The sequence below is a fragment of the Phaenicophaeus curvirostris genome, chromosome 1 (assembly GCF_032191515.1).
Source record: "Phaenicophaeus curvirostris isolate KB17595 chromosome 1, BPBGC_Pcur_1.0, whole genome shotgun sequence".
In the NCBI taxonomy this organism is placed as follows: Eukaryota; Metazoa; Chordata; class Aves; order Cuculiformes; family Cuculidae; genus Phaenicophaeus; species Phaenicophaeus curvirostris.
Genome location: NC_091392.1, coordinates 6,697,488 through 6,720,265, shown reverse-complemented (window position 1 = coordinate 6,720,265; position 22,778 = coordinate 6,697,488). Strand labels below are relative to the sequence as shown.

General features: G+C 43.0%; 1 protein-coding gene across 4 annotated transcripts in view; it reads right to left on the bottom strand.

Moving 5' to 3' along the window:
* CAMK1D (calcium/calmodulin dependent protein kinase ID) overlaps positions 1-21,540 on the bottom strand; it is a 231,728-nt gene extending 210,188 nt beyond the window's left edge. For 3 of the 4 annotated variants that reach the window (XM_069871533.1, XM_069871701.1, XM_069871789.1), the window contains exon 1: positions 20,690-21,540. In XM_069871533.1, coding sequence (XP_069727634.1) covers positions 20,690-20,781 — 92 coding nt within the window. In that variant the 5' untranslated portion in view covers positions 20,782-21,540. The remainder of the gene's footprint in view (positions 1-20,689) is intronic. The other variant, XM_069871623.1, reaches the window with a different exon arrangement.
* Positions 21,541-22,778: the final 1,238 nt, after the last annotated feature.

The following is a 22,778-nucleotide window of genomic DNA, read 5'->3' as shown; positions in this document are numbered from 1 at the left end:
GGCAGAAAACAAGCTTCTCCATCAACCACTAAACCAGGAGCAAGAAATTCCTGGTTTTCTGCATAATGACCCAGAAGTAATTTCAAGCAGATTGGCCATGTTGACATGAAATGCAGGATCCAAATCACCTTTCAGTGCAAATACCAACTGAGATAAAGGGTAGGCATGTGCTTTAAAAGCTTATAATCAGTACACACACAAAAACAAATCTCACAACTGCGAAGAGTAATTATGACAGCTATTTTCAAGCAGAGGTAGAGTTAATATCTAATTACTGCGGGTGCTGCTTTTGCAGGGCAGAAAACGTGGATCACACAATTTCCCCACTGGGTTACAAACCCAGTAGGAAATTCTCACAACAGAGGGTTTTCAGGAAAACAACTGGTATGAGTAGGGATGTGTGTGGTTTTACTTTTTCTTTGCAAGAGCTTATTTGTAAATGACCAATATTAAAGGAATGTCTCGTTTGTGCTAAATCCAGGGAAATAGAATGGTGCTATCACCACTCTTAGAGGACTGAAAAAGGTCATCTTAAGTTTCCAGAGACAATTGAAAATCTGGCAAGTGAAGCAAAAAAACAAGTTGAGAATAAAATTAGACACAACTGAAATAATTTTGACTTCTGCCAGCATTATTTAATGGAAGATTTTACATCCAACTAAGAAAGAAGAAGCTGCTACATCCATCACAACTCTTCAACCCAACCCTGCACAAACTAAACTTCCATGAATTTCATTGCCTAGCAATAGTCCCAGCAACATGCTGCAAGATCAAAAACATGAAACACAACCAGTTTTCTCATGGGTGCATTCAGATAAATCACATACTTGTATTTTCCAGGTGACTGTTGATTTAGGTGGCCCAGTTTGAGGTACCTTTGATCTAATTTCAGATGAACTAATCAACTGCAACCGAGCACCAGAGCTATTAAATGTTTACTCTGCCCTGTAAGACTGAACCAGCAGGAAAAAAACCTTATGGCAACATTTATATTACAAGCAGCATTTGCTCAGCTCAGTCCTCCTCAAACCAGTAGATCAGCTTCCCCATCCTGATGCAACAACTTCTGGTTTATGTCAATCTTGGACTGGTTTCAGATGAGGAGGTGTTTCCACTAGACCCCTCAGGGAGATGGGATTGTTTAGCCTAGAGAAGAAAAGGCTCCAGGGAGACCTTACAGCCTTGCAGTACCTGAAGAGGGCCTACAAGAAGGCTGGAGAGAGTCTTATCACAAGGGCATGTAGCAATAAGACAAGGCATAATGGCTTTAAACTGAAAGAGGGGAGACTCAGACTAATTATTAGGAAAAATTCTTCACTATGAGGGCAGTGAGGCACCAGCACCGGTTGCCCAAGGAAGTTGTGGCTGCCCCATCCCTGGGAGGTGTTCAAGGCCAGGTTGGATGAGGCTATGAGCAACTTCATCTAGTGGGAGGTGTCCCTGCCAATCGCAGAGGGGTTGGAACTAGGTGATCTTCAAAGGTCTCTTCCAACCCAAATCATTCTATGATTCTATGAAATTACACTAAATTTAGGCAAATGCACCCAACCTTTGCAGGAGCAGTGAATCCCACCCAGCCTTTTAACTGCCTTTTAACGACAGTAATTTCTGGGAAATAGCAGATTTGTCTCAAAAAGTAGTACTTACCACAATCTGTGCAGATCCAGCAATGCACAAGGTGAAAAGATAATGCATCCTCTTCTGTATTTCCTTAAGATTTTGAAAGGTCACCAAGTTTTATACAATCTCATGAGCCTCAGGTGAGAACAAACCCAAATTACATGCAAGAAATATTTTTATTCAAGGCCAAATTTATTGCCTTGGGTTAGTCTTTCTGCTAGAGTCCTCTCCCCAAAAAATCTAGAGCCATCCAAAAACAACACATTTCCTTTGCCCGAGCTGGAAGACAGTTTTCTAAGCACTCGGAGTTTAGTTTATTTTTAAAAGATCGCTTGATTAAATAGGAACCTATTAATATATTGAGTGTTCTTAGCGCATCTTAAAGCACATTTCATGAAGTCTGGTATTCCTTTATTGCAGTTTTGATGGAAACGAGAAAAATACTTATAGTGCATCAACAGCATGCAAAGCTAAATAGTTTTACCCCTCTCACACTGCCGAGATAGCTTGGGCTGCCGTGTTTGGGCAAAGTGGTGGTGATTCCTGTTGGCATCAGTGTCCCAAGAGGTCTGATCCACAGGTCCCATCCTACTCAGCTGCAGAGATCTCCCACCCAAAACCACGGGCTTTTATGGCTGCTGCAAGGAATTCTGGATAGGATTGGAAACCTGGTCCCTTGCATTATGTAGAAATGTACAGAAATACAGAGAACGACCACTCAGAAGGACTATGGTCAACTTTCAGTAGTCCATACCTACCAGAAAAGCAACTAAGTATTTAATATTTTGCCTCCTGGTTAAGTCTCTTTGATTTCAAACCTCTAGTAAGACTTTACTGTGTGCTTGGGGATAAGCATGCATGGCAGTCTGCGTAAGCAAATCAATCACACTAAACAGGGTGAAGCTTTAGTACGCATTCTAGTGAACTGTGATTTTTCCCTAAATCACTAAGGAAAATTCTCTTCAGGAAAATCTCTACACTAATGTAAAAGTACAGTCACTGTATGTTTTATTAGTGGAGCTGAAGTGCCTTGTAAGAAGTACTAAGCTGTGCTAATAAAATCTGAATGGAAAGATCCAAATATTTACACCCTAATTCATGAAGACGTGAAAGGTTTGCTAACTCTCACCCTGTGCAACACGTTATTTGAGAATATCCACATGGTCTCTCAAGTTCGGCTGCTTTCCTACCCCCAGCACAGCTAAGCATCCTTTTCCCTCAGGGCTACTTGCTTACAGCAGCCATAGTTGAAGAGCGAGACCTACAGCTATTCACCTTCCCTGCAAGCTATGAGAAATTTGACAGGACATCCATCAGTTGGCACTGTTCTTCAACGTGGAAAAAGACAGAGTGTTTTGCCTTCCAACTATATAACTTTGCATAATAAAACTGTTTAGACTTGGAGATTTTTCTGATGAATGCCAAATGCTCTACAGCAGCAGCCTTCACCAGCAGATCTAAATTATGCAGCTTAAATGAAATCCTGCCTTCCAATTTATGCACTAACTTTACTTTTTTCCCCCAGAATCAGAGGAAAAAAACCTAAATGCATTCTGCCTACAAGAAGGCTTTTTAAAACAGTAACACTGTGGTGACTGGAAACACAATTCTATTCATCTCAAGGGTACCACTTTTTCCTCACCAAGACATGGAAACAAAGACATTGCTCCAATTGCTTTAATTGTTTTTTTTGAAGGTGTTCCAAAAAGCTTATTGCCTCAGAGTCGCCATAGCTACTGGCCATGCTAACTTCAGTTACTGAACTGATTTTCAAGAGGCACAAACATCATTAGACATTAAAAAATGTAATTAACAGATAACCAACACATCACTAATGCTACAGATGTATCTTTGAGGCAAGACCACGCAGTCTTACCATCGGATGGCTCTTAAAGGCAGTACAACTCCTTATCCGCTGTTCTGCAAATCCCACTCCGTTGTCAGCATGCTGCTAAAACTACAGTTATTTTCTGATTCCCACTTACAACCTGGATTGCACAGAAAGGGAAAACTGCCTCGCAGCTATACAGCTGCCTCCAGTCATCTCCCTAATGTCCATCCACCAGCAAATCAATACCAGAAAACCCATCAGCAGGCTGGAGTTGAGAGCTCAGAGACATTTCTGAAAGGTCTTCTTGCCCCGCTGGAATTCCCAGCACACTGAATGATAGGAACAGTTTCAGAAAACAAAATGTATTTCAGTTGGATGTACTCTCTTGTCCCATTTCTAGGGGTTCTGAGGTGGGGCAGTCCACCTCCTTTTGGAGTCAGTGGTATTCTTAGGAAAAGGAGCAGGTTCTTGCAGAAGTGTGTCTCACACCAACCATCATCTGCAAAACACCAGCACTGTAGGTGAGTTCCCAACACATTCAGACAATAGGGGAGATTCTTACCATATTACAAGAACACCACCTCACATAGTATATATTGAACATCTCACATAGCAAGCTTTAATTTGTTAGATCTCAAAGTGAGTTACAAAGTAGGTTAGTGACTGTTTTGACAGATGGAGAAACAAGGCCAGAGAGGTGCTGCAACTTTTCCAAGGTCATAAAAGAGCTCAGTGGCACAGTCAAAAGTGAAATTCAAGTCTCCCAAATCATTAGCTGGTGTTCTTCCACCCAATTAATGCCTCTACCGCTAGTCCACATCATCTCCAAAACTCATGATGTTACAAAGTTCATCTCCTGAGGTTTGACCAGCTGCAGGTACCAATATGTAGGTTCCAATACTGAGGCACCAATACCAGAATAACAGTAACAGCAAGGACACTGGGCCAGAGAAAGTGGTTGGTAAAGTAAAAGCAGAAAAGCTTTTGCAATTGCAATTGCCTTCATGTGAGCTCTAATACACATGCATGGCCAGGAAAGCTCTGCCTATTTTCTGCTGAATCCTGCACATATGAAGTGCCACAAATAGAACTCCAGCTCAAGGACAATCCAGTCCTGCTGGGACATCAGGTATTTCAGCTCAGTGGCCCATTTCCTCATTTTCAGTAGTATTTGGAGGACTCATTTCCATGCATGACTCCTCCTCTCCTTGTTGCCCACACATATGAGCAGTGTGCACAGAAGCAAAGACTTCATAAGCATCTCAAAATTGGTTTAACGTTGTCTGGTTGACATCAAAGGCCAACTCTCCCTATTTTTGTTAGGAGCAAAGTAAGGTCGTTACAGATAAATCCTGACCTAGATACTTTTTGATGCTTGCCTACACTTGTCGTGACCAGAAACAGTGCCAGGAAATGGAATTTCTGTTGTGTTTCACAATTCAGATACAAACACAGCAACTGCAATAAAATCTACCATAAACACCGATGCTATCTAATATAAAGGACTGAGCTGAGGATGGAGAGCTAAACCCAATGCGACAGTGGGCGAGACAAAAAGGAGGACTTTGTTATGGGGTCTCATGACACAACACACATTTTTCTAATTGCATGCTCAGCAAACATCTCATGCAGTACCTGCCCAGTATTGCTTTTGCCACCAAAAGCTTTATCTCAGAACATGCTTGGCTCTGTTAAAAGCTGACAAGAAAGCCATCAACATTACAGATACAGTAAGTGATGTTTAAAGATTACTTATCTTGACTGCTAGACAGAGTTTCATGTCAAGGCTTCAGGCAGATCTAAAAGTTTACTCTGCATACCTCCGTGATCAAGGGCAGCCAAATATAAATCCAAAGGCTGCTCTCCTCCCAGACTAGGAGCTCTGACACATTCACAGACATGCCAACAATAAATGAAGAGACACCAACATAGACACAGGGCCTGATTATTACCTGAAACATGCCTTTTGGAATAAATTGTGTTAATCTAGTTATCAAATTGCTTAGATGTAAGGTGGCCCAATGTTCAAACTCTGCTCGCAATTGTTTCTGAAAAAAACTGACATAAAACCATGATGAAATTCTCTAATTTATCCTTATAGACCATGATACACACAAGTATTCAGCAAAAGCCACAGCAGAAACAGATGCCAGCAGATGGTATTATCCTGAACAAAATCAATTAAGGACATTTACAATATGTCAAAAGTGCAGCTACTAAAACAAAGTGTAGACCTGTACATCTGTTTCTTAATGAAGCCATGAGTATCTGACAGTTAGCCAACAAACCACAAGATAAAGGCTGCAGCAACACCAATCATAGATAAGGAAATACCATACATATTCAGATTCTTCCACAGTCACCATAAAATACAAGATGTTGAGCAGAAACTGAGTAACCAGCTACTGCAAGTCCATATGTCATGCATAAATGTAACAAAAATATAAGCATACGAGTTTTCAGTTTCACAGATTTTTTTAAAGACTGTGATTTGCTCAGAAATTATAGTAATGGGAGTCATATGGCAATGATAAGTTAATACTGTTCTCTTCCATAACATGATCCTCTGGTATATTTAAAAGGCTGCTGGGAACCCTGTCGCCGTGTCTGAAATAAAAAGAAAGTGTTCACAAGTCTCCAAAAGCTATTTACAACGTCTCTTTTAAGAACCCAGGGACATACAAAGTTAGAGGCATAATGAGATGTGCAGCCAGGTACGTTGATGGCATCTTGTAGACTTAACACAAATGGACTATGGGACTCATATGTGGAAGAAAAGGGTAAGACCAGTGAACTCCTGCTGCTGGAGATGGCATTTAGTGTCCACTGCAACAGTCCCTGTAACACGTTATCAGTGATTTGCTGCAGATATCCATCACTACAAACAGGGATGGGACTTTTGCCAGTCACAGTCTGCTGCAACATGGTGAAAGGTCTGGTATTAAAATAGATGATCGTATCACCTCTGTGTACAATGCTTGTTATTTAGTTCCTAGGGAACTCATACCAAGTTTCTCCTACATTTGCTGCCAAACGAATAAAATATTCAGAAAGATTTACATTAAGTGTTAATAAGGGCTGAGGGCCAAACCTCCTTAAGGACCCTGGAAAAATACAGCCTTGGTGCTAAGTGCAAAATATACTTACACTGTATATCAGAGCAATGCATCATTCATTTTCACCAAGGCCCAGACGACGGCCTCATTAGACCAGAGATGAATAAATGACAAATGATCTGGTGAATAATGTCACTGTGGGCCATGCAGGACTTCATCCAAGCAGTACCACTGAAAACAGATGACTGGGTAGGGATTGTAAGGATGAAAAACATAAGGCTTTAAGAATTACATTCCGGGGGGGGAAGGAGGGGGGAAAGGACTGCATATTTATATTTAAACTGATTTGTAAATTGATTTTGTCATGTTACCTTGTCAAACCATTGAACAAACTGAATAATTGCTTAAGCAGCATTGATAGAGATGTGACACATTATTCAAGCATTGTGATTCTTTGTTCTCATATAACTCATTAAGAAATGATGATTGGTTCCATTTACAGCTCTTAAGTTGAATTCAGCAACTGCTGACACATTAATTCAACCTAGCATCTACCAGTTTTTCTTTGTTCTCAGTTAGAAATTGTCCTGGAGAAGTGGCTCTTGCAAACCATTTCAGTGTAGTGGCTGATGATTTTTAATAACACAAGACAGAAGGAAAAAAAAGCAGCTGATTTATAGCATCTATGGAATGAAAAGAAATAAAACTTCTTGTACTTTGTGTCTCTTCCCTTCCTTTACCTCCTTTTTGGAGGGCTATTTTTAACTGGTATTGTTTCATTAAATAAATTCACAGCACATCCCTGCAAACAATTGAGCTGGCAGAAGATGCAAATCGCTCCATGGGACATGCTCAGCTCCTTCCTCTTCTGTCCTGGAATTGCAACCTGTTCCTCCATTGCCTTGTAACTTTATATTGCTATTTGAAACCTGAGCATAAGGAGCATAAAACGCTGCTGTTCCAGCTTGTTGCTGAGTAGTATAGGCATTTCTTGACTCCCAAAGGAAAACTTCCAAGCTGTGTGCATCAAAGGCAGATTTTTACAGTCACTCTGCACTGCTACAAATGATTTAAGAGAAAATGAGAAGAGAAACAAGTCTGCTGTGCTTTTGTGTGCTACCCTCTGACTTCAGGAAGATCTATTCAAAATGTTAAGCCAACACACACTGAGACCTCCAGGAAGACACTTTACAGGCACTTTCCAAAGCCAAAACTGTTTTTTTAAAATATTTTCACTACTAGTCTGCCTCTCTTCCATATTTTGCCTTCATGTTAAAGTACCAGAACATCTAACCCACTGTTAATTCACTAGGGGTATCGCTTAAATAAAAGCAAGAAATGGAATTGATTACAGAAACTAATGCACCCACCGCAATAATGACATTAGCATGGTAGATTTTTAATCAACACAACTTTGCAACCCATAACTGTGCTGTAGAAAAAGGCAACAAGCAGTTACCATCACCCCGTGGGCAGTGGTGTAGACTGGTGTCAAACGTGGTCAATGAAGTTGCTTCAATCTTGTGTCTGTAGAAGCGAATCCCTCACGGGCTCTCTGAGACAGATCTCCCACAATGTTAGTTAATTCACCTTCCACTTGCTGCAGTCAAGTTGGCACGTGAAAAGCTCTAACAGACTCCACCTGGTTCACACCACCTTCATTTCTTCCTGTGGAGGGTGTTTTATATAAACAAATAAAGCCCTTAACTGACACAAAGGAAGGCACTTTGATGTCTTCCAGCTGTGCTTCCCAGCTGTGCACATCTATGGGATGCAGCTATGGCATTGCACCCAACTATGAGGTTCATGTGAGATTTGGATGGGAGATGGAAAGTGGTGATTCAGCGTAGCAGAGGTAAAATGGAGGTGGAGAAGAAGAGAAGGAAGGACCATCATGCTCACTTCTTACTTGACCCATGAACTAGTGAACAAGTGGGCACCACACAGTTCCTGGGCTGTAGGGAATCTGGGACATCACAAAGTCAGGACCTCCCATCTTTGAGAGCTTTCCAGGGTCTCTGGTGACAAACTATGCAAGATCAAACACCACACATTCGAGCATCTGTGAAGCATGACCAAAGTCATCTCTGCAGTGTGTGAAAAAACTACTACCCCTCCTCCACTGCTGAAAGCAAACAACTAGTGAACAAGAACAGAAACACGGAACCATTGTTTGGATCCAAGTCTTATCTCAGTAGATGGAAAGACAAAACAAGGCATCAAAAAACATAGAATCATAGAATCATCATGCAATGTCCTGAGATCCCACAGGGATCATCAAGTCCCTTAGACCCTTCATCAACAATAATGAAGCTTAGGTGATATAAACAGACATGACTCTTGCGTTCACCTAAATGTAACCCAAATACAAAAATTAATTCAAACAACAGAATAAGTTAGTTCACAATGCTCTTAAATAGTTCCTACCAACTGGCACAGGACATTCTCTATGTATTTATTAATGACGCCAAACAACATGTTGCGTAACAAGACGCTAGCACTATGCATCGCTATATATCGCTCACTATATATCGCTATATGTGCGTAGATATACATTTTTATATACATATATATATATACACACACACATAGACACTATATCTATTTATATGTATACAAACGGCTCCTAAACCTTCATCATAACCACACAGCAATGCAAGATAAAGATGTTACAGCACCACACCATCTCCAGAGCAAACACTGACACTGACGCTGCTGGTCATTTTAGTGGCCCTTGATTGACAATGATTAAGTGTTGCCTGGTGCAGCGTACAAGCTATCCTGTCTGAAGGACTCATGTCTATGAATTTTTGCAGTCATAGATCTCATCAACACGCAGGGGGATCTAGCTGCCTCTAGAGTCAGTTAAGCTGTAAGTCTCCCATTTAGTTGAGTCTTTCTTGGTATTTACCTGTAGCTGAATCGCACTGCCCTTCCTTGCCCCAGACCTCTCCCTTTTGGCTTCCCCCCAGTGCAACTCCACTTACCTGCAGAACAAACACGCTCTCAGCTTTAGTATTCATTATGTTCTCTTTCAGTAGTGCCAGAAGGGCACGCGTTTATTTTCTGGACACAAATCATCTCAGCCGTCACTCAGGAATCCTAGAATCACTTTACTTTCCATTAAAAATACAAGATTCATCACAGAAACTCATTCAATGGACTTGCCTATAAAACTCTGCAAGAGTTCTTTCAAGGTCTCTCTCTTAAGAGCGTAAGATTTATGTCCATGACATAAATTACAGTTACATGGCTACAGCCAGGAAAATTAGTCAGTAAAATTACTTCAGATACACCTCAACATACCCAAGAGCAGAGGCCTCCCTGAAGCCTGCAGTACCTGTATGTCCTGTGTCTGTGCTACAGAGAATCCTGGGTTTTTACACTTATTTCTCAGTACATTCTCCATCAACTTCTAAATATATAGCCTTCCGCTTCCTAAAATGCCTAAGCCATAAGTCAAGTCTGTGACATGAGACATTTCCCTTCTAAGTTTTCTCCTCTTGTGCCCCAGTGCCTGGGCAATTTGGCTGACAGGAGTCACACTAGTATGCTGTTTCATAAATGCTTTTATCTAAGCATCTTCCCCTGCTGCATCAAGCAATGTGGCTAACAAGCCATGTGTTATTTGCTTCTCTGCTTCCTTCCTAAAGGAGAGCACACACGTGTAGCAGTCTCTTAGTAAGGAACAGGTTGTATTGTTTGGGGGTTTTGTTTTTTACATCTGGGAGAATTTTATGTGGTGAAGGAGAGCTTGTTTGCTTTGCAATATTCAGGTTGCTATGTAATTATGCTAGAGAAGGTGTCTCAAAACACCATGGCGTGGACTCAGAGTAGGAGGTGGTGGTTTTATGATGATCATCAGCCCACAGAGAAGCTCAACAGTGTCAGATTTTCCCCTGAAAAAATGTTGCATCTTTTGAACAAATTAATAACATCCCTACGGCAAGAAATCCCATTAATGCAGAGATGTGAGGCTGATGTTGATCTCAGAGCTTTAGGTAGTCTTTAAGATATCTCGGGCACCAGCTACACAATGTCCTGAAGTAAAAGACAACGGCTTTGAATTTGTTCAGGTACTCTGCAAAAAAAAACAGGGTAGGGGGCATGAAACAAGTTTAATACGTTCACAGCATCTTCTGCCATTGACAGCGCACACCAAGCACTCTGCTGAGCCTGTGCCTGTAATTTCCAAAACACTGCAGGCTTTATGGCTGGACATACTGTACTGATTTACTTACGCTGAGAGACGGCAGAAGACAAAAGTGAGCCATGGGAGGAAATCATAGAATCATAGAATCACCAGGTTGGAAGAGACCCACCGGATCATCGAGTCCAACCATTCCTATCAAACACTAAACCATGCCCCTCAGCACCTCGTCCACCCGTCCCTTAAACACCTCCAGGGAAGGGGACTCAACCACCTCCCTGGGCAGCCTGTTCCAGGGCCCAATGACCCTTTCTGTGAAAATTTTTTGCCTAATGTCCACCCTAAATCTCCCCTGGCGGAGCTTGAGGCCATTCCCTTTTGTCCTGTCCCCTGTCACTTGGGAGAAGAGGCCAGCACCCTCCTCTCTACAACCTCCTTTCAGGTAGTTGTAGAGAGCAATGAGGTCTCCTCTCAGCCTCCTCTTCTCCAGGCTAAACAACCCCAGCTCTCTCAGCCGTTCCTCATAAGGCCTGTTCTCCAGCCCCTTCACCAGCTTTGTTGCTCTTCTCTGGACTCGCTCCAGAGCCTCAACATCCTTCTTGTGGTGAGGGGCCCAGAACTGAACACAGTATTCGAGGAGCGGTCTCACCAGTGCCGAGTACAGAGGGAGGATAACCTCCCTGGACCCGCTGGTCACGCCGTTTCTGATCCAAGCCAAGATGCCATTGGCCTTCTTGGCCACCTGGGCCACTGCTGGCTCATGTTCAGTCGCTGTCAACCAACACCCCCAGGTCCCTCTCCTCCAGGCAGCTTTCTAGACAGACTTCTCCCAGTCTGTAGCACTGCACAGGGTTGTTGTGCCCCAAGTGCAGGACCCGGCATTTGGCCTTGTTAAACCTCATGCCATTGGACTCTGCCCAGCTAAATCTCCAAGCTAACTCAATATAACAGTGAAGGATTATTCAGGGATGCTCCGGCAGTCTCTTTCAACTATGGCTGAATTTGATTATCAACCTTTGCCTTCCCCAGATGAGTTTCCCCCATGGCTGCAATTCCCCTAAGTGCTCTTCTCGCTCCACACAGCTCCTCTCTTTGCTGCTTGGGTTTTTCTATGTATTTTCTGGGTTTTTTTGGTTTTCTTCCAGTAGTCCTTGCCCATCACAGGAGAGGTGGCAGGGTCGAAGCTAAAGACTTTAGTTGGAAAGTTAAAGCCTGGTCCCTTGAATTATTTAAGCTGCTATGGGAGGATGGGATCTTGCTAGGAGTGATCCCACATCACCCCAAGAACAGCCTGGTCTCTTCTGGCTCTCTATAGCTCTGGAAAGACCTTGATTCCTCTGAGCACCTGTGAAACAACAGAGTAATAAAGCGTACTTGCTGCTACCAATAGCATACAGACAGTGCTTTGCATCTTCAAACATTAAGCAGTAAAAACTAATTATACGTGATGACACTGGGTGAATCACATACAAATAAATACATTTTGAAAACATTGCTGCTGACACAGTGCCCGCTACTGAAAGAAGTGGGATGGTCCACTGCATAAAGCTGGAGTTAAGATTTGGGCTCAGCTCTGGGTTTACAAGTTACTTTCCTGTCTTCAACAAAACAGTGTTAGCATTTTTGTCCTATTTATTTAGACTACAAGTTCTTTTAGGTACAAACAGTCTTTTACTCTGGTGTCCCTAGTACTCCTAGCTCAACAGTGCCTGATCTCATTTGAGGCCAATAAAAGGCACAGTAATAGAACCCGCAAATAATTTAGACCCTTCGTATTTCACTTACTGGTGTCCAGCCCTCAAATACACGTCAGCTTTTCAGCCTTTGCAACTCTTTAAACACAAATGGCTGTGCTGTTTTATTTTGTATTACCCTCAGATGCCCATCCATTTCTGCAAGCAGAAAGAGTGCAGAGGCAAAGGGCTTGGGGTAGAGATGCCATCGTGGTGCACTCTATTCCTGCTGATGGTAAATGCCCATGTTCATTTGCATCATTAAAAACATCTCCTTTTCACTCTTCTTGGAAACCACAACTAGACTGAAACTGCTTAATTTATCTCCATTTGGGAATATAAGAAAATAAAAAAATTAAATAAATCCTCGATACATCCAAGCCAGCATGTTTTCTGCTTCTTCCCCTTTCGACCATTGTAAAAGATACTTTAAGAACTATCTTCATAGTTATGTAGTCCTCTCATCCAAAATTGATGATGCTTTAAATGTGAGATATGATACTGCCCAGGAAAAGAGCAAGAAAAATCAGTGATCTATTGTTACAGAGGATCTCCATCCTCGTGCTCAGCTGTTCTACATGCAGACTAGATCCAAAAAAGAGCGTCCCAGTAGCATTTTCTTAGCACATCCAGTGTTAAAAAAAGTACATAGTTTTTTAACTCAGCAAAAAATAAAAATCTACTAGAAAGTATTATTTTAATTTAACCTCATACAATCTGTTTGGTGAGTAATTCTGGCATAAAGCTCAATACACAGCTTTCAGCACGAAAGCATCAGTGAAAGGCCTTGAAAAGTTTATTAACAATCTTTTATTTATAGTTTGCTTTTTAAAAAATGATTGATGCAACATTCAGAGGAAAATTATAGGAACCGCCAAGTCAGATAACAAAAAAACATATCAGTGTTAAGATTTGCTAGAAAGGTTTTAAGGAACAGTATGATTTTCAGAAAAGAGAAATATTCTGATTGCCAAGCTATTTGTCATTCAAGAACAGCCCAATCACACGCATATGTGTGCAAATTATTGTTATTGCTGTTAATTATTATTTACAGAAAGGTGCTGAAATCAAGGTGGTTTGAATTCCAATGAAAATGACAGATTGCTGCCCCAAGGAAGTTTTTATCCCTCCTTTCACTCATTACCTGTTTACTAACAGTACCTGTTTAGTCCCAGCTTGTTTTCACGCTATCTAAAATGACTAGAAAATTAGGTCCTATCAAGTAATCATGAATATAAACTGTGATTCACTGGTTAAGTGGATACCATTACTGGCAATAAATTCAGAATCCTTTTATAAGGATTGTTATTGTCAAGCAAACCAAAACAACAATATTTATTCAATATTAATTGTATCCTTGGATGCTTGCAAGGATTAAATAAACCCAACCAATATTCTGCACGTAGTCAGGAGAATTGTGTGTGAGGGGCAACAAAAATAATTGAGGTCAGACACAGAAGCAGAGAGAAAGAGACAAAAAGGAAGGAGAAAAAAAAAGCATAAAGAGTTATTTCAGCACTATGTGAAAGCAGATGGAGGGTGAAGGAAGCAGACAGGCTGCTCCAGATGGCAGGAGCGGCGGCAAAGAAGGCTCTCACACCCACTGTGTTGTGGCTGTGATGGGAAGGATAAACTTTTGGTTAAAGGATTACTATAGGACTCCAAAACTTTGGGTTCAACTTCATCCATTACCTCTCCACCAGGTTTTCAGACCCTCTGGATTTTGCTTGCTGCAAGTTTTAAGGAGTCAGCTACCTCCGTAACCGACAAAACCCACTATGTTTATGGTTGCTTTGCCCTCAGCTCACATCTACACAAAGAGCAGCAGTGGACACGGTATTGGATATACTGAGGTCCTGAGTACTAATGTTAAGTTTTTGCCTGGACAAAGATCACACTTTCCTAAGCCCTGTGAAAAAAATGGGGGAAAAAAAGCCCAAATGTCCTATTCCAACCCTACTCAAACATCTTACTGTCACCTTGCCAGCCAGGCACACTTCTTGGCTGCACAGGTGTGCAGGTGTACACCTGCAGACAGTACAGTCCACAGATGAAAGAGAAAGGCCATGGAAAAAGAGACAAGGCAGGACAAAAAGAGGGAAGGCATCAAAACTAGTAGAAAATACAGTTCATGAAGGAAGCATGAGCACACACATGAGTTGACAACAGAGCAAACCGGTTGTCTCTAAAATGATGCATTACCTGAAAGCCTTTGATTACGGGGTACTTTGGAATTTTTTTCTTTTAGACGATGAAAGAAAATTGACCTTTATGCTACACTGTTGCCCCAAACAGGCACTGTTCAAAAGCACTTATCAACCATGCTTTGAGAGTTCTCAAAAATCCCTCCTCACCAATGACTGCACGTTTTTTTTCCCCAATATCTTCTCTGTCAGCCTCTAAATCCATTGGCCATCTTGCTTTTTTTTTTTCATATTTCAATTCCAGCTGAACATCCAAACCTGTTATTTTCTGTAAGCATTCAAGGGAGACCAACAATCTACTTTACAAGATACTGCAATTGACATTGCATATATTAGGGACTCATTGTTTTTAAGCCTCCAAGAACACACTGGAGAGTAAACTATGCCACATGATAGCCAATAGGATTACTTAGTTTAAAACAAAGGTGACACCTTAAAGGAGTCCTAACAGATTTTTTTCTGCTTGCCTTGAATAAAGTGCACAAACTAAAACATCTGAGTTGTTTCACAGCATTAAATTAAATATTAATACCTGGACCTCAGCTTTCACTCCTCCCCTCCAGATGCTAGAGAGGTGCGGTAGGTACCATGCACCTCTTAGCACAAATTATCCCTAAACCCACGTGGGTTTGATGGTAAGATTTCCAGAGTTACAGATCTTTAGATCAGAAATGACCATGAAGTATCTTCCTCTGTAAATGTGGACAACAGGCTCTTTCCTGGTGACTTCTGCACAAGGCCTGAGAGCTTTTAGATGGCAAAAGGATTTCTCTCAACAAATCACCCTGGAGAAGATGGGAACCACTGGCCTTCACAGTTTACCCTACTGGTTCATCAGCCTTCTTCCTTAAAACCTTTGCCTTAACTTCAGCCCTTTGAGACTCTGTGTTTTCCCTCCTGAAGAGATTTTATACCATGAAGTGTTTCCTTAATGTAATTTCTTTAAAAAAGGAAAATACTGAACTGAAAGAAAGATGAAACGGTCTAACAGAACCACTGTTGTCTCACTAGGGTGTCATCAGAGAGAGGCAGAAATTGCTGGTAATGTCAGCAGAAACATGAAAATCAGACAAACTCTTCAATCTTCACGGGGGGCAAGGAGCCAGAGAAAGCACAAACATCAACATGCTTCTGTAGCTCTTGAGAATGTCCAAAATCAGGAGAGAAAAACAATTGAGCAATTTGCCTGATGCCTCAAGTTTAACAGCCAAACAGTGATGATTCATTGTGTTGAATCCCAAACAAGTGCTTTTGGCACCCAGTTGATGAGAAGGGAACATTTCTTACAAGAGACAACCAGCTGTTGAGCCTACTGGTACCTCCCAGAATCTCCTCTCTAAGCAATGACTCAAATGCATGGGGCACCTCCACCAGGATCTAGCTTACCACCAGCACCTTCTCATGGTGGAAGTCGTGGTTTGAGATGGGGATGAGTTGTGTCCATCAGCCTTGTCTCCTGGGAAGATCTGAGCAACTAAGGACAGGTGGGAACATGGGACAGACCTGCTCATGAAAAACCCGAGTGTCAGTGTGAGGCCATATACAGAGGAAGATACCATGAAGGACATGAGAGGACAAACACACGGGAGACAGTGCATAGGAGTTTGTGACAATGTGCGTGTGTGTGCATGAAGAAGAAAATACATGAGAGTAGGAAGTGGAGTGACTGCGTTTCACAGCATGAACGGGCACATATGGATAAGTAGAAGAGTCATGAAGAGTGCCAGGAGCCCATCAAATGGAGTCACAGTATGGACGAGACACAGGACACAGAAAAACCAAAAATTATGGTAGAGACCTTGAGAAAAACAGAACTGCCTATAAGTTTTCTCTGTACTGTATTTTAGAAAAGTATTGGACACAACATTGAAATGTATTTGTCTTCCCACCCAGCCCTTAGCTATAATGGCTATATACATGCAACTCCCTCTGTTATCATTACTCAGCTCTAAGGAATCTACCACATCATTTTTAAGGACAGCACCAATATTTCCATAATTAGTAAGCTTGAGCTTTTCTAAATATTGTAACTTCATCCTAACTCTAATGTCAATAAGGCCAAAGGAGAGATACCCTAGAAATGTGGGGCTGATCTGATTAGACAGACCAAATGATTGGAAGCTTTCCTCTTTGGCTGGTGGGTGACATGGTATATCTTATTACTTCTTTGAATGTCAACATCTGAGTTTTAAAATGCCTCAGACATAATATAATTTAAATATGCAGAAAAAATGATCTTTCATTCATCTTCTTATCAGATTCCTGCTATTGTGAAACTTCCCATCTCTCAAGGGCTGGGGCAAATATCCCCACCCCCAGCATTCCTGGGAATTGAGTAGGGTTACAACAGGTGAATTTGTCGAAAAGATAAGCAGTCATTCAAATCCCCTTTTTTCCTCAGCCTGCCTGTCTTGACTCAGAAGGGACTCCCAATTGCATCAGCTGAGAACCTGGCCTGCTGTTATGATTTTATTTTATCCTTGATTTAGTCTGTGTATTTCTTCATAGCTGCTTTTTTTTTCAGGATCTGCAATTTCACTTTCAATGGCTTAGTAGAGAACAGGTCCAGTTTCAAGCAGAGGCACCAACTCAACTTGCACACTAATAACATGAGAACATGATCCACCAACATGTCACTGCAGACCCATACACACTGGCACCCCAAACTGAAGCAGTCCAAGAATGGATCGAGACCATTGTATATATCTATTCAGAGAGATAGTACCTATATATTTAAACTATAAATTATACTTTATAACAGACCTAAAAGCTAGAATTTATGCATTTGTGTTTTATCGATAATATACTATTTTGTTGACGCCCTGGTACCCAGGAGGATGCAGCCCCAAACTGAGATCACACGTGCTCAGGGACTGCATAAATAGAGAATAGGGTAAATGCAGGTTTGGGTACCACCTGAGCCAGCCACAGCACTGCTGGTAACTTCTTTAGGAAAACACTATTACCTGGTAGCACTGAGCACAACAAAAAAATACAAACCTCAGCCACCGAAGGAAACAATTCTTGGAGTGGAAAAATGCTACTTTCTTATATCTGGAGGTGACATCCGATTCCGGATGCCTATTTCAGTATCAATGTGGCTGGACATGATTTACAGGGACATTTAAATAATTAATTGCAGCTCTGGAAGAGAGAGCTGGGTACTCATTACAGGTTCCTTGAAGCCCAAATTATATAATGATTAACCGCCTTAGGATCTTATTAATAATTCCAGCAATTCCAGCTCTCTCATGTTAAAGATCCGCTGAAAAGCCTTTACTCAGATGAAAGCCTCTTTCCAGAGAACAAATCATTAATAAAGCACACACATAGACAGAACATTCACAAATCAATGCATTTGAAATAAAATTTGTTTTTAAAGCTTCTCTTTCACTTTCTTCCCTGGTTTGGGGATTTAGTGCTTTTCTTTCCCTAACCAACTAAGACTACTTTCACACAGTTAAGACTGCTGTGTGAAGAAAAAAAAAGGCTGCTTTTCTGTTAAAAGTGCTTTTCTTTGGCACCCTGAAATGGAAGGTGGCAGAGAAATGTAAAACACAGCTACTAAACTAATCCAGAGCACCTCATCTGAGACACCAAGATTCTCACCCCAAGCCTGTCCATGCTAGAGAAAAATCTATTAGATGGTGAGATCAACCCAGGGATGTTGAACACGGGTTCAGCGTTACAGTGCAGGAGGGATCGAAGCAGATTTTATCCCTGCTTCTACATAATGCAAGAGGAAAGCGTTTTGGTCCAGATGCTCTGAAGTTATTTAGACTTTTGCTTAAATTCTGTTTAAGTTCTTTCCTATCAATAGCTAAGAATACGTCCTATCTTAGGGACTCCTGCGCCGTGTATATCTGCTGCTGGAGTCTGTGAACACACAGACCTTCATTGCCTTCAGTGGGAATGGAACAAGTACTTTAATGGCTTGCACAGTGATGGCCTAAATTCTTCAGTAGCTTCACACCCTGATAAGTCACACCAGAGCTGGTAGGAACTGCAGGTGCTGCACTGGTGGGCGGCCAAGGACAAAACCAAAACTCAGATTCAAATCTTCTAATTACCAGCCTGCTCTCCAAAACTAAAGAATGCACACCCAGAAGGGAATTGATGTGTAGGCTGTTAAATGCACATGCATTCATTATTAATATGCCTAGGAACAGAGAAGAGAACAGCTCAGTTTTCTTTATACAGGCTCTGGTTTGTAATCCAGTGATTTTCATTTTCTACAACACTCTAGATTGACTATGAAATTCAATTTTAAAACTTCGCAACTTCCACACTCATCACAAAGGACTTTACTAACCAAACTGTGAGGTTAAGGCGATGGTTAATAGTTCAAGGCACTAATTGGCTATAGTTAATGAATTTAATTTGCAGCAGCCATCCTAATATGCATAACTACTAATTCTGACCACCTTTCCTTTCCTTTACTTTCCTACACCTGCTCCCACTAAATTCAGTGGGGTACAACAATCAATCTACAACATTGATTCTTTCTGTTTTAATAGTGGCACAAATAATCCCCCGCAGACGGCTTCATACACAGCCAGGAAGATACCAGAGAGTTGTATCATGGAAACCACAGCAAACTGTCCTGCTTCTCTATAGAATCTCTTTGCATTAAGACCTTCCTCCCCACCACCCCTTCGCTCAAGAAGGGAACTGTATGTCTAAGGTGACAAGCAGGGACACGTCTCTCCCGGCATGAAATTCTGACAGCATAAATTCAATGAAGGTGACGAGAATGAGCCTTAACACTGGGCTCTCACTCTGCACTCTGCTTCTTCAAAGACCTTACAAGACAGACATTGATTTGATTTGCTAAGTCAGTGTTTTTCTGAGGGCTGCACTATCTGCTCATCGCAAGAGAGTTGCGTGACCCACCTCCATATGAAATGGCCTGCGCGGTTCTTACTCGCAGTTTGTCCATGGGAAATCAGGGAGCCCACGAACCAGAAATACTCTGTTTATAGAGAGCCCTCCCTTGGAAGCAGAAAGAAACTGAAATATCACAGTCGAAACTTGTTCAACCGTATTTTGGAAGTGACCCACGGAGTATGAAAAGCACTACTTGACATTAAGGACGACTGGTTTAGAGACACTCCTGAAGTTCTAATTAACACAGGGGTGGGACACAGCAATGAGGAGCACGTCCAATACGCATCCCAGGGAAGTTGTGGCTGCCCCATCCCTGGAGGTGTTCAAGGCCAGGTTGGATGGGACCTTGGGCAGCCTGGTCTAGTGGGAGATGTCCCTGTTCGTGGCCGGGATGATCTTTAAGGTCCCTTCCAACCCAAACTATTCTATGATTCTACGATTCAATACAACGCAACCTTAATTACTATGTACACATATACAGCAGCCCATACGCTGACCTCTTTAATCACTCCCAGCTCCCCACCTCACCTCCACAATACCCTATAAGCCAAAATTTGCTTTAACAGAAATAAAACTTCCCGCTCAGCCAAAAAAGCATCAGCCCGCACCCCGCTCCCTTGCACCATCTGCGCATGTTTATTCTCAGCCTTCTGAATAAAAAAAAAAACCACAAACCCTCTAACGTTTTACTAATCTTTATGCCCCGCCACTATAAATAACAGAAATAAACCCCAACAACATTTAAGCATCGCAGCTCAAACACATCCAATCCACTCCGATTATTTCTGCTCGTCTGTCCACGAATAGACGCAGCCATGGGCTTTAGGGGAAAGCACGCGAGTCAGACGCATCTATTTACAGTTACACCATCCAGAGAAAGCCTTTCCCCATCTCCTCAGATTATGAATATTTTAAAATATGGCTTTTTTTTCCTTTTTTTTTTCCTCTTTTTTTTTTCCTCGTTTTCTTGGGAGGGTAGGGGGGGTGTTAGCCCAGCTCCTGCCCCACCTCCCCCCCTCCCAGGTCTGTTTTTCTTGGTGGATCCAGACTTCTTGCTCGGATGGATGAGCGGAGCGGCACAAGGGAAAATAAATCCACGCACAGACGCGAAAACACGCGCGGAGACCCCGAGTGCCGCCCGCATCCCCCGGGGAAAGGGACAGCCCGGCCCCCCACCGCCATCCCCGCCGCCTCGCCCCGACACCTACGTCCCCAGCGTCTCCTTGAACTCGAAGATCTTCTTGATGTCCTCCGCTTGCTTCTTCCAGGAGCCGCCGCCGTCCCCGTTCTCCCGGGCCATGGCAGCCGATGCCGGCCGGGCGGCTTTTGCTTTCTCTTCGGTGGCTTCTTCTTCTTCCTCCTCTTCTCTTTCTTCTTCCTCTTCTTCTTCTCCTTCTTCCTCTTCTCCTTCTCCTTCTCCTTCTCCTTCTTTCTCTTCTTCTTCTCCTCCTTCTCCTCCTCCTCCTTCCTCCCCGCCGCCGCTTTTATTCCCTCCGCGCTCCGCCGCGCTCCGCGAGTGTCACTTTTCCTGGGCTATTTCCTCCCAACTTTCTCTGCTCTACCCCCCTCCAACACTCCCCCTCTCCCCTCCTCCTCTCCTCCCCACGGAGTCACTCGCAGGGATGCTCCCTCCCTTCCTCCCTCCCTTTTTCCTCGGGGCGCACCCGCGGCTTGGGGTCACTTTGGTCCCACCCCGCGAAAAAGTCCTTTTTTTTCTTTTTCTTTTTTTTTCTCTCTTTTTTTCCTTTTCTTTTCTTTTCTCTTTTTTCTTTTTTTTTCCCCTCTCTTTTTTCTTTTTTTTCTTTTTTATTTTTTCGTGTTCTGGAGGGAGGTCACTATTTCTTTTTCCACCCCCCTTTCCCCTTTTGGGATGCTCAGGCTCCCGAGCTCCGAGGGGCTGCTGTGCGCGGTTGTTATGGCAATGGGAGGAGGAGGAGGAGGAGGAGGAGGAGGAGGAAGAGGAGGGAAAAAAAAAGGAGGAGGGAGAAAGGAGGAGGCAGGCTCGCCGCTGCTCTGCTGCCTGGCGCTGCCCCTCCTGACTGAATGACTGGAGATAATTCGCATTGCACCAAAACCGCGCACGTCAAACGGGAGGGGAGGGAAAGCAACGAGGGAAAGGGAGGAAAAAAAAAATAAAAGGGAAAGCAGGAGGGAAAAAAAAAAAATTAAAAAGCCACGGCACATCGCTGGGCTGCCCAGACAGGCAGGGATGCAGAGGGATGCGGTGCCCACCTGCCCCGCACACACACACACGCTCCTGGGATGCAAACTTGCCCCTTGGCAAGAGCCAACCTTACCCAGCACAGCTCTCGGTGCACCCAGCAGAGCAAGGGACACCCACACGCCAGGGTCAGCTCCTTGAGCAGCAGTGAGGGAAAGACACAAAAAGAAAAGGGAAAGCAGGAAGGGGAAAAAAAACAACTAAAAAGCCATGCCACACGGCTGGGATGCCCAGGCAGGTGATGCGCAGGGATGCAGAGGGATGCGGTGCCAACCTGCCCCGCACACACACACACCCCTGGGATGCAAAAAACTTGCCCATTGGCAAAGGCCACCCTTGTCCAGCACAGCTCTCGGTGTACCCAGCAGAGCAAAGGGCATCCAAATGCCAGGGTCATCTCCTTGAGCAGCAGTGAGGGAAAGACAAATTAAAAAAAAGGGGGAAAGCAGAAGGGAAAAAAATTAAAAAGCCGCGTGACACCACAGGGATGCAGAGGGATGCGGTGCCCACCTGCCCTGCATGCACACACGCTCTTGGGATGCAAAAATTCACCCCTTGGCTAGGGCTACCCTTACCCTGCACAGCCCTCAGTAAAGTCAGAAGAGGAAGGGTCACCCCTGTGAGCAGCACCAAGGATGGACACCACACAGCCCCAGCTGTCCGAGACGGACACGCCGCTGGCCTGGCACATAAACAGATGTGATTATTGCTGAAAACAGCTTTTTCTCAGTGACACTGAGACTTCTAGCATCATCGCATCGGGCATCGGCTGAGTTCTGATGTGGGGCGACTGGCAGGATTCGTCAGAGACTTGAGAAAAAAATTATAGTTTAGGCTAACTGAGATGCATTTATAGGTAACATCTCTGTGCTTCGGTTTCAGAATATGTAAGACACTATAATAAAGTACCATTCTTTTGGGACACTCGAGTTAGGGAACTAAATCAGAGGCCTCCCTGCTGGCAGGTACAGGCACTCCTGTGACTCGAGGCCAGCTCCAAACCTAATCGTCAAATTAGGTACCTGAAAATAAATTCTAATGCAAGCAGATAAATAACATTTCCTTAAAAACAGATG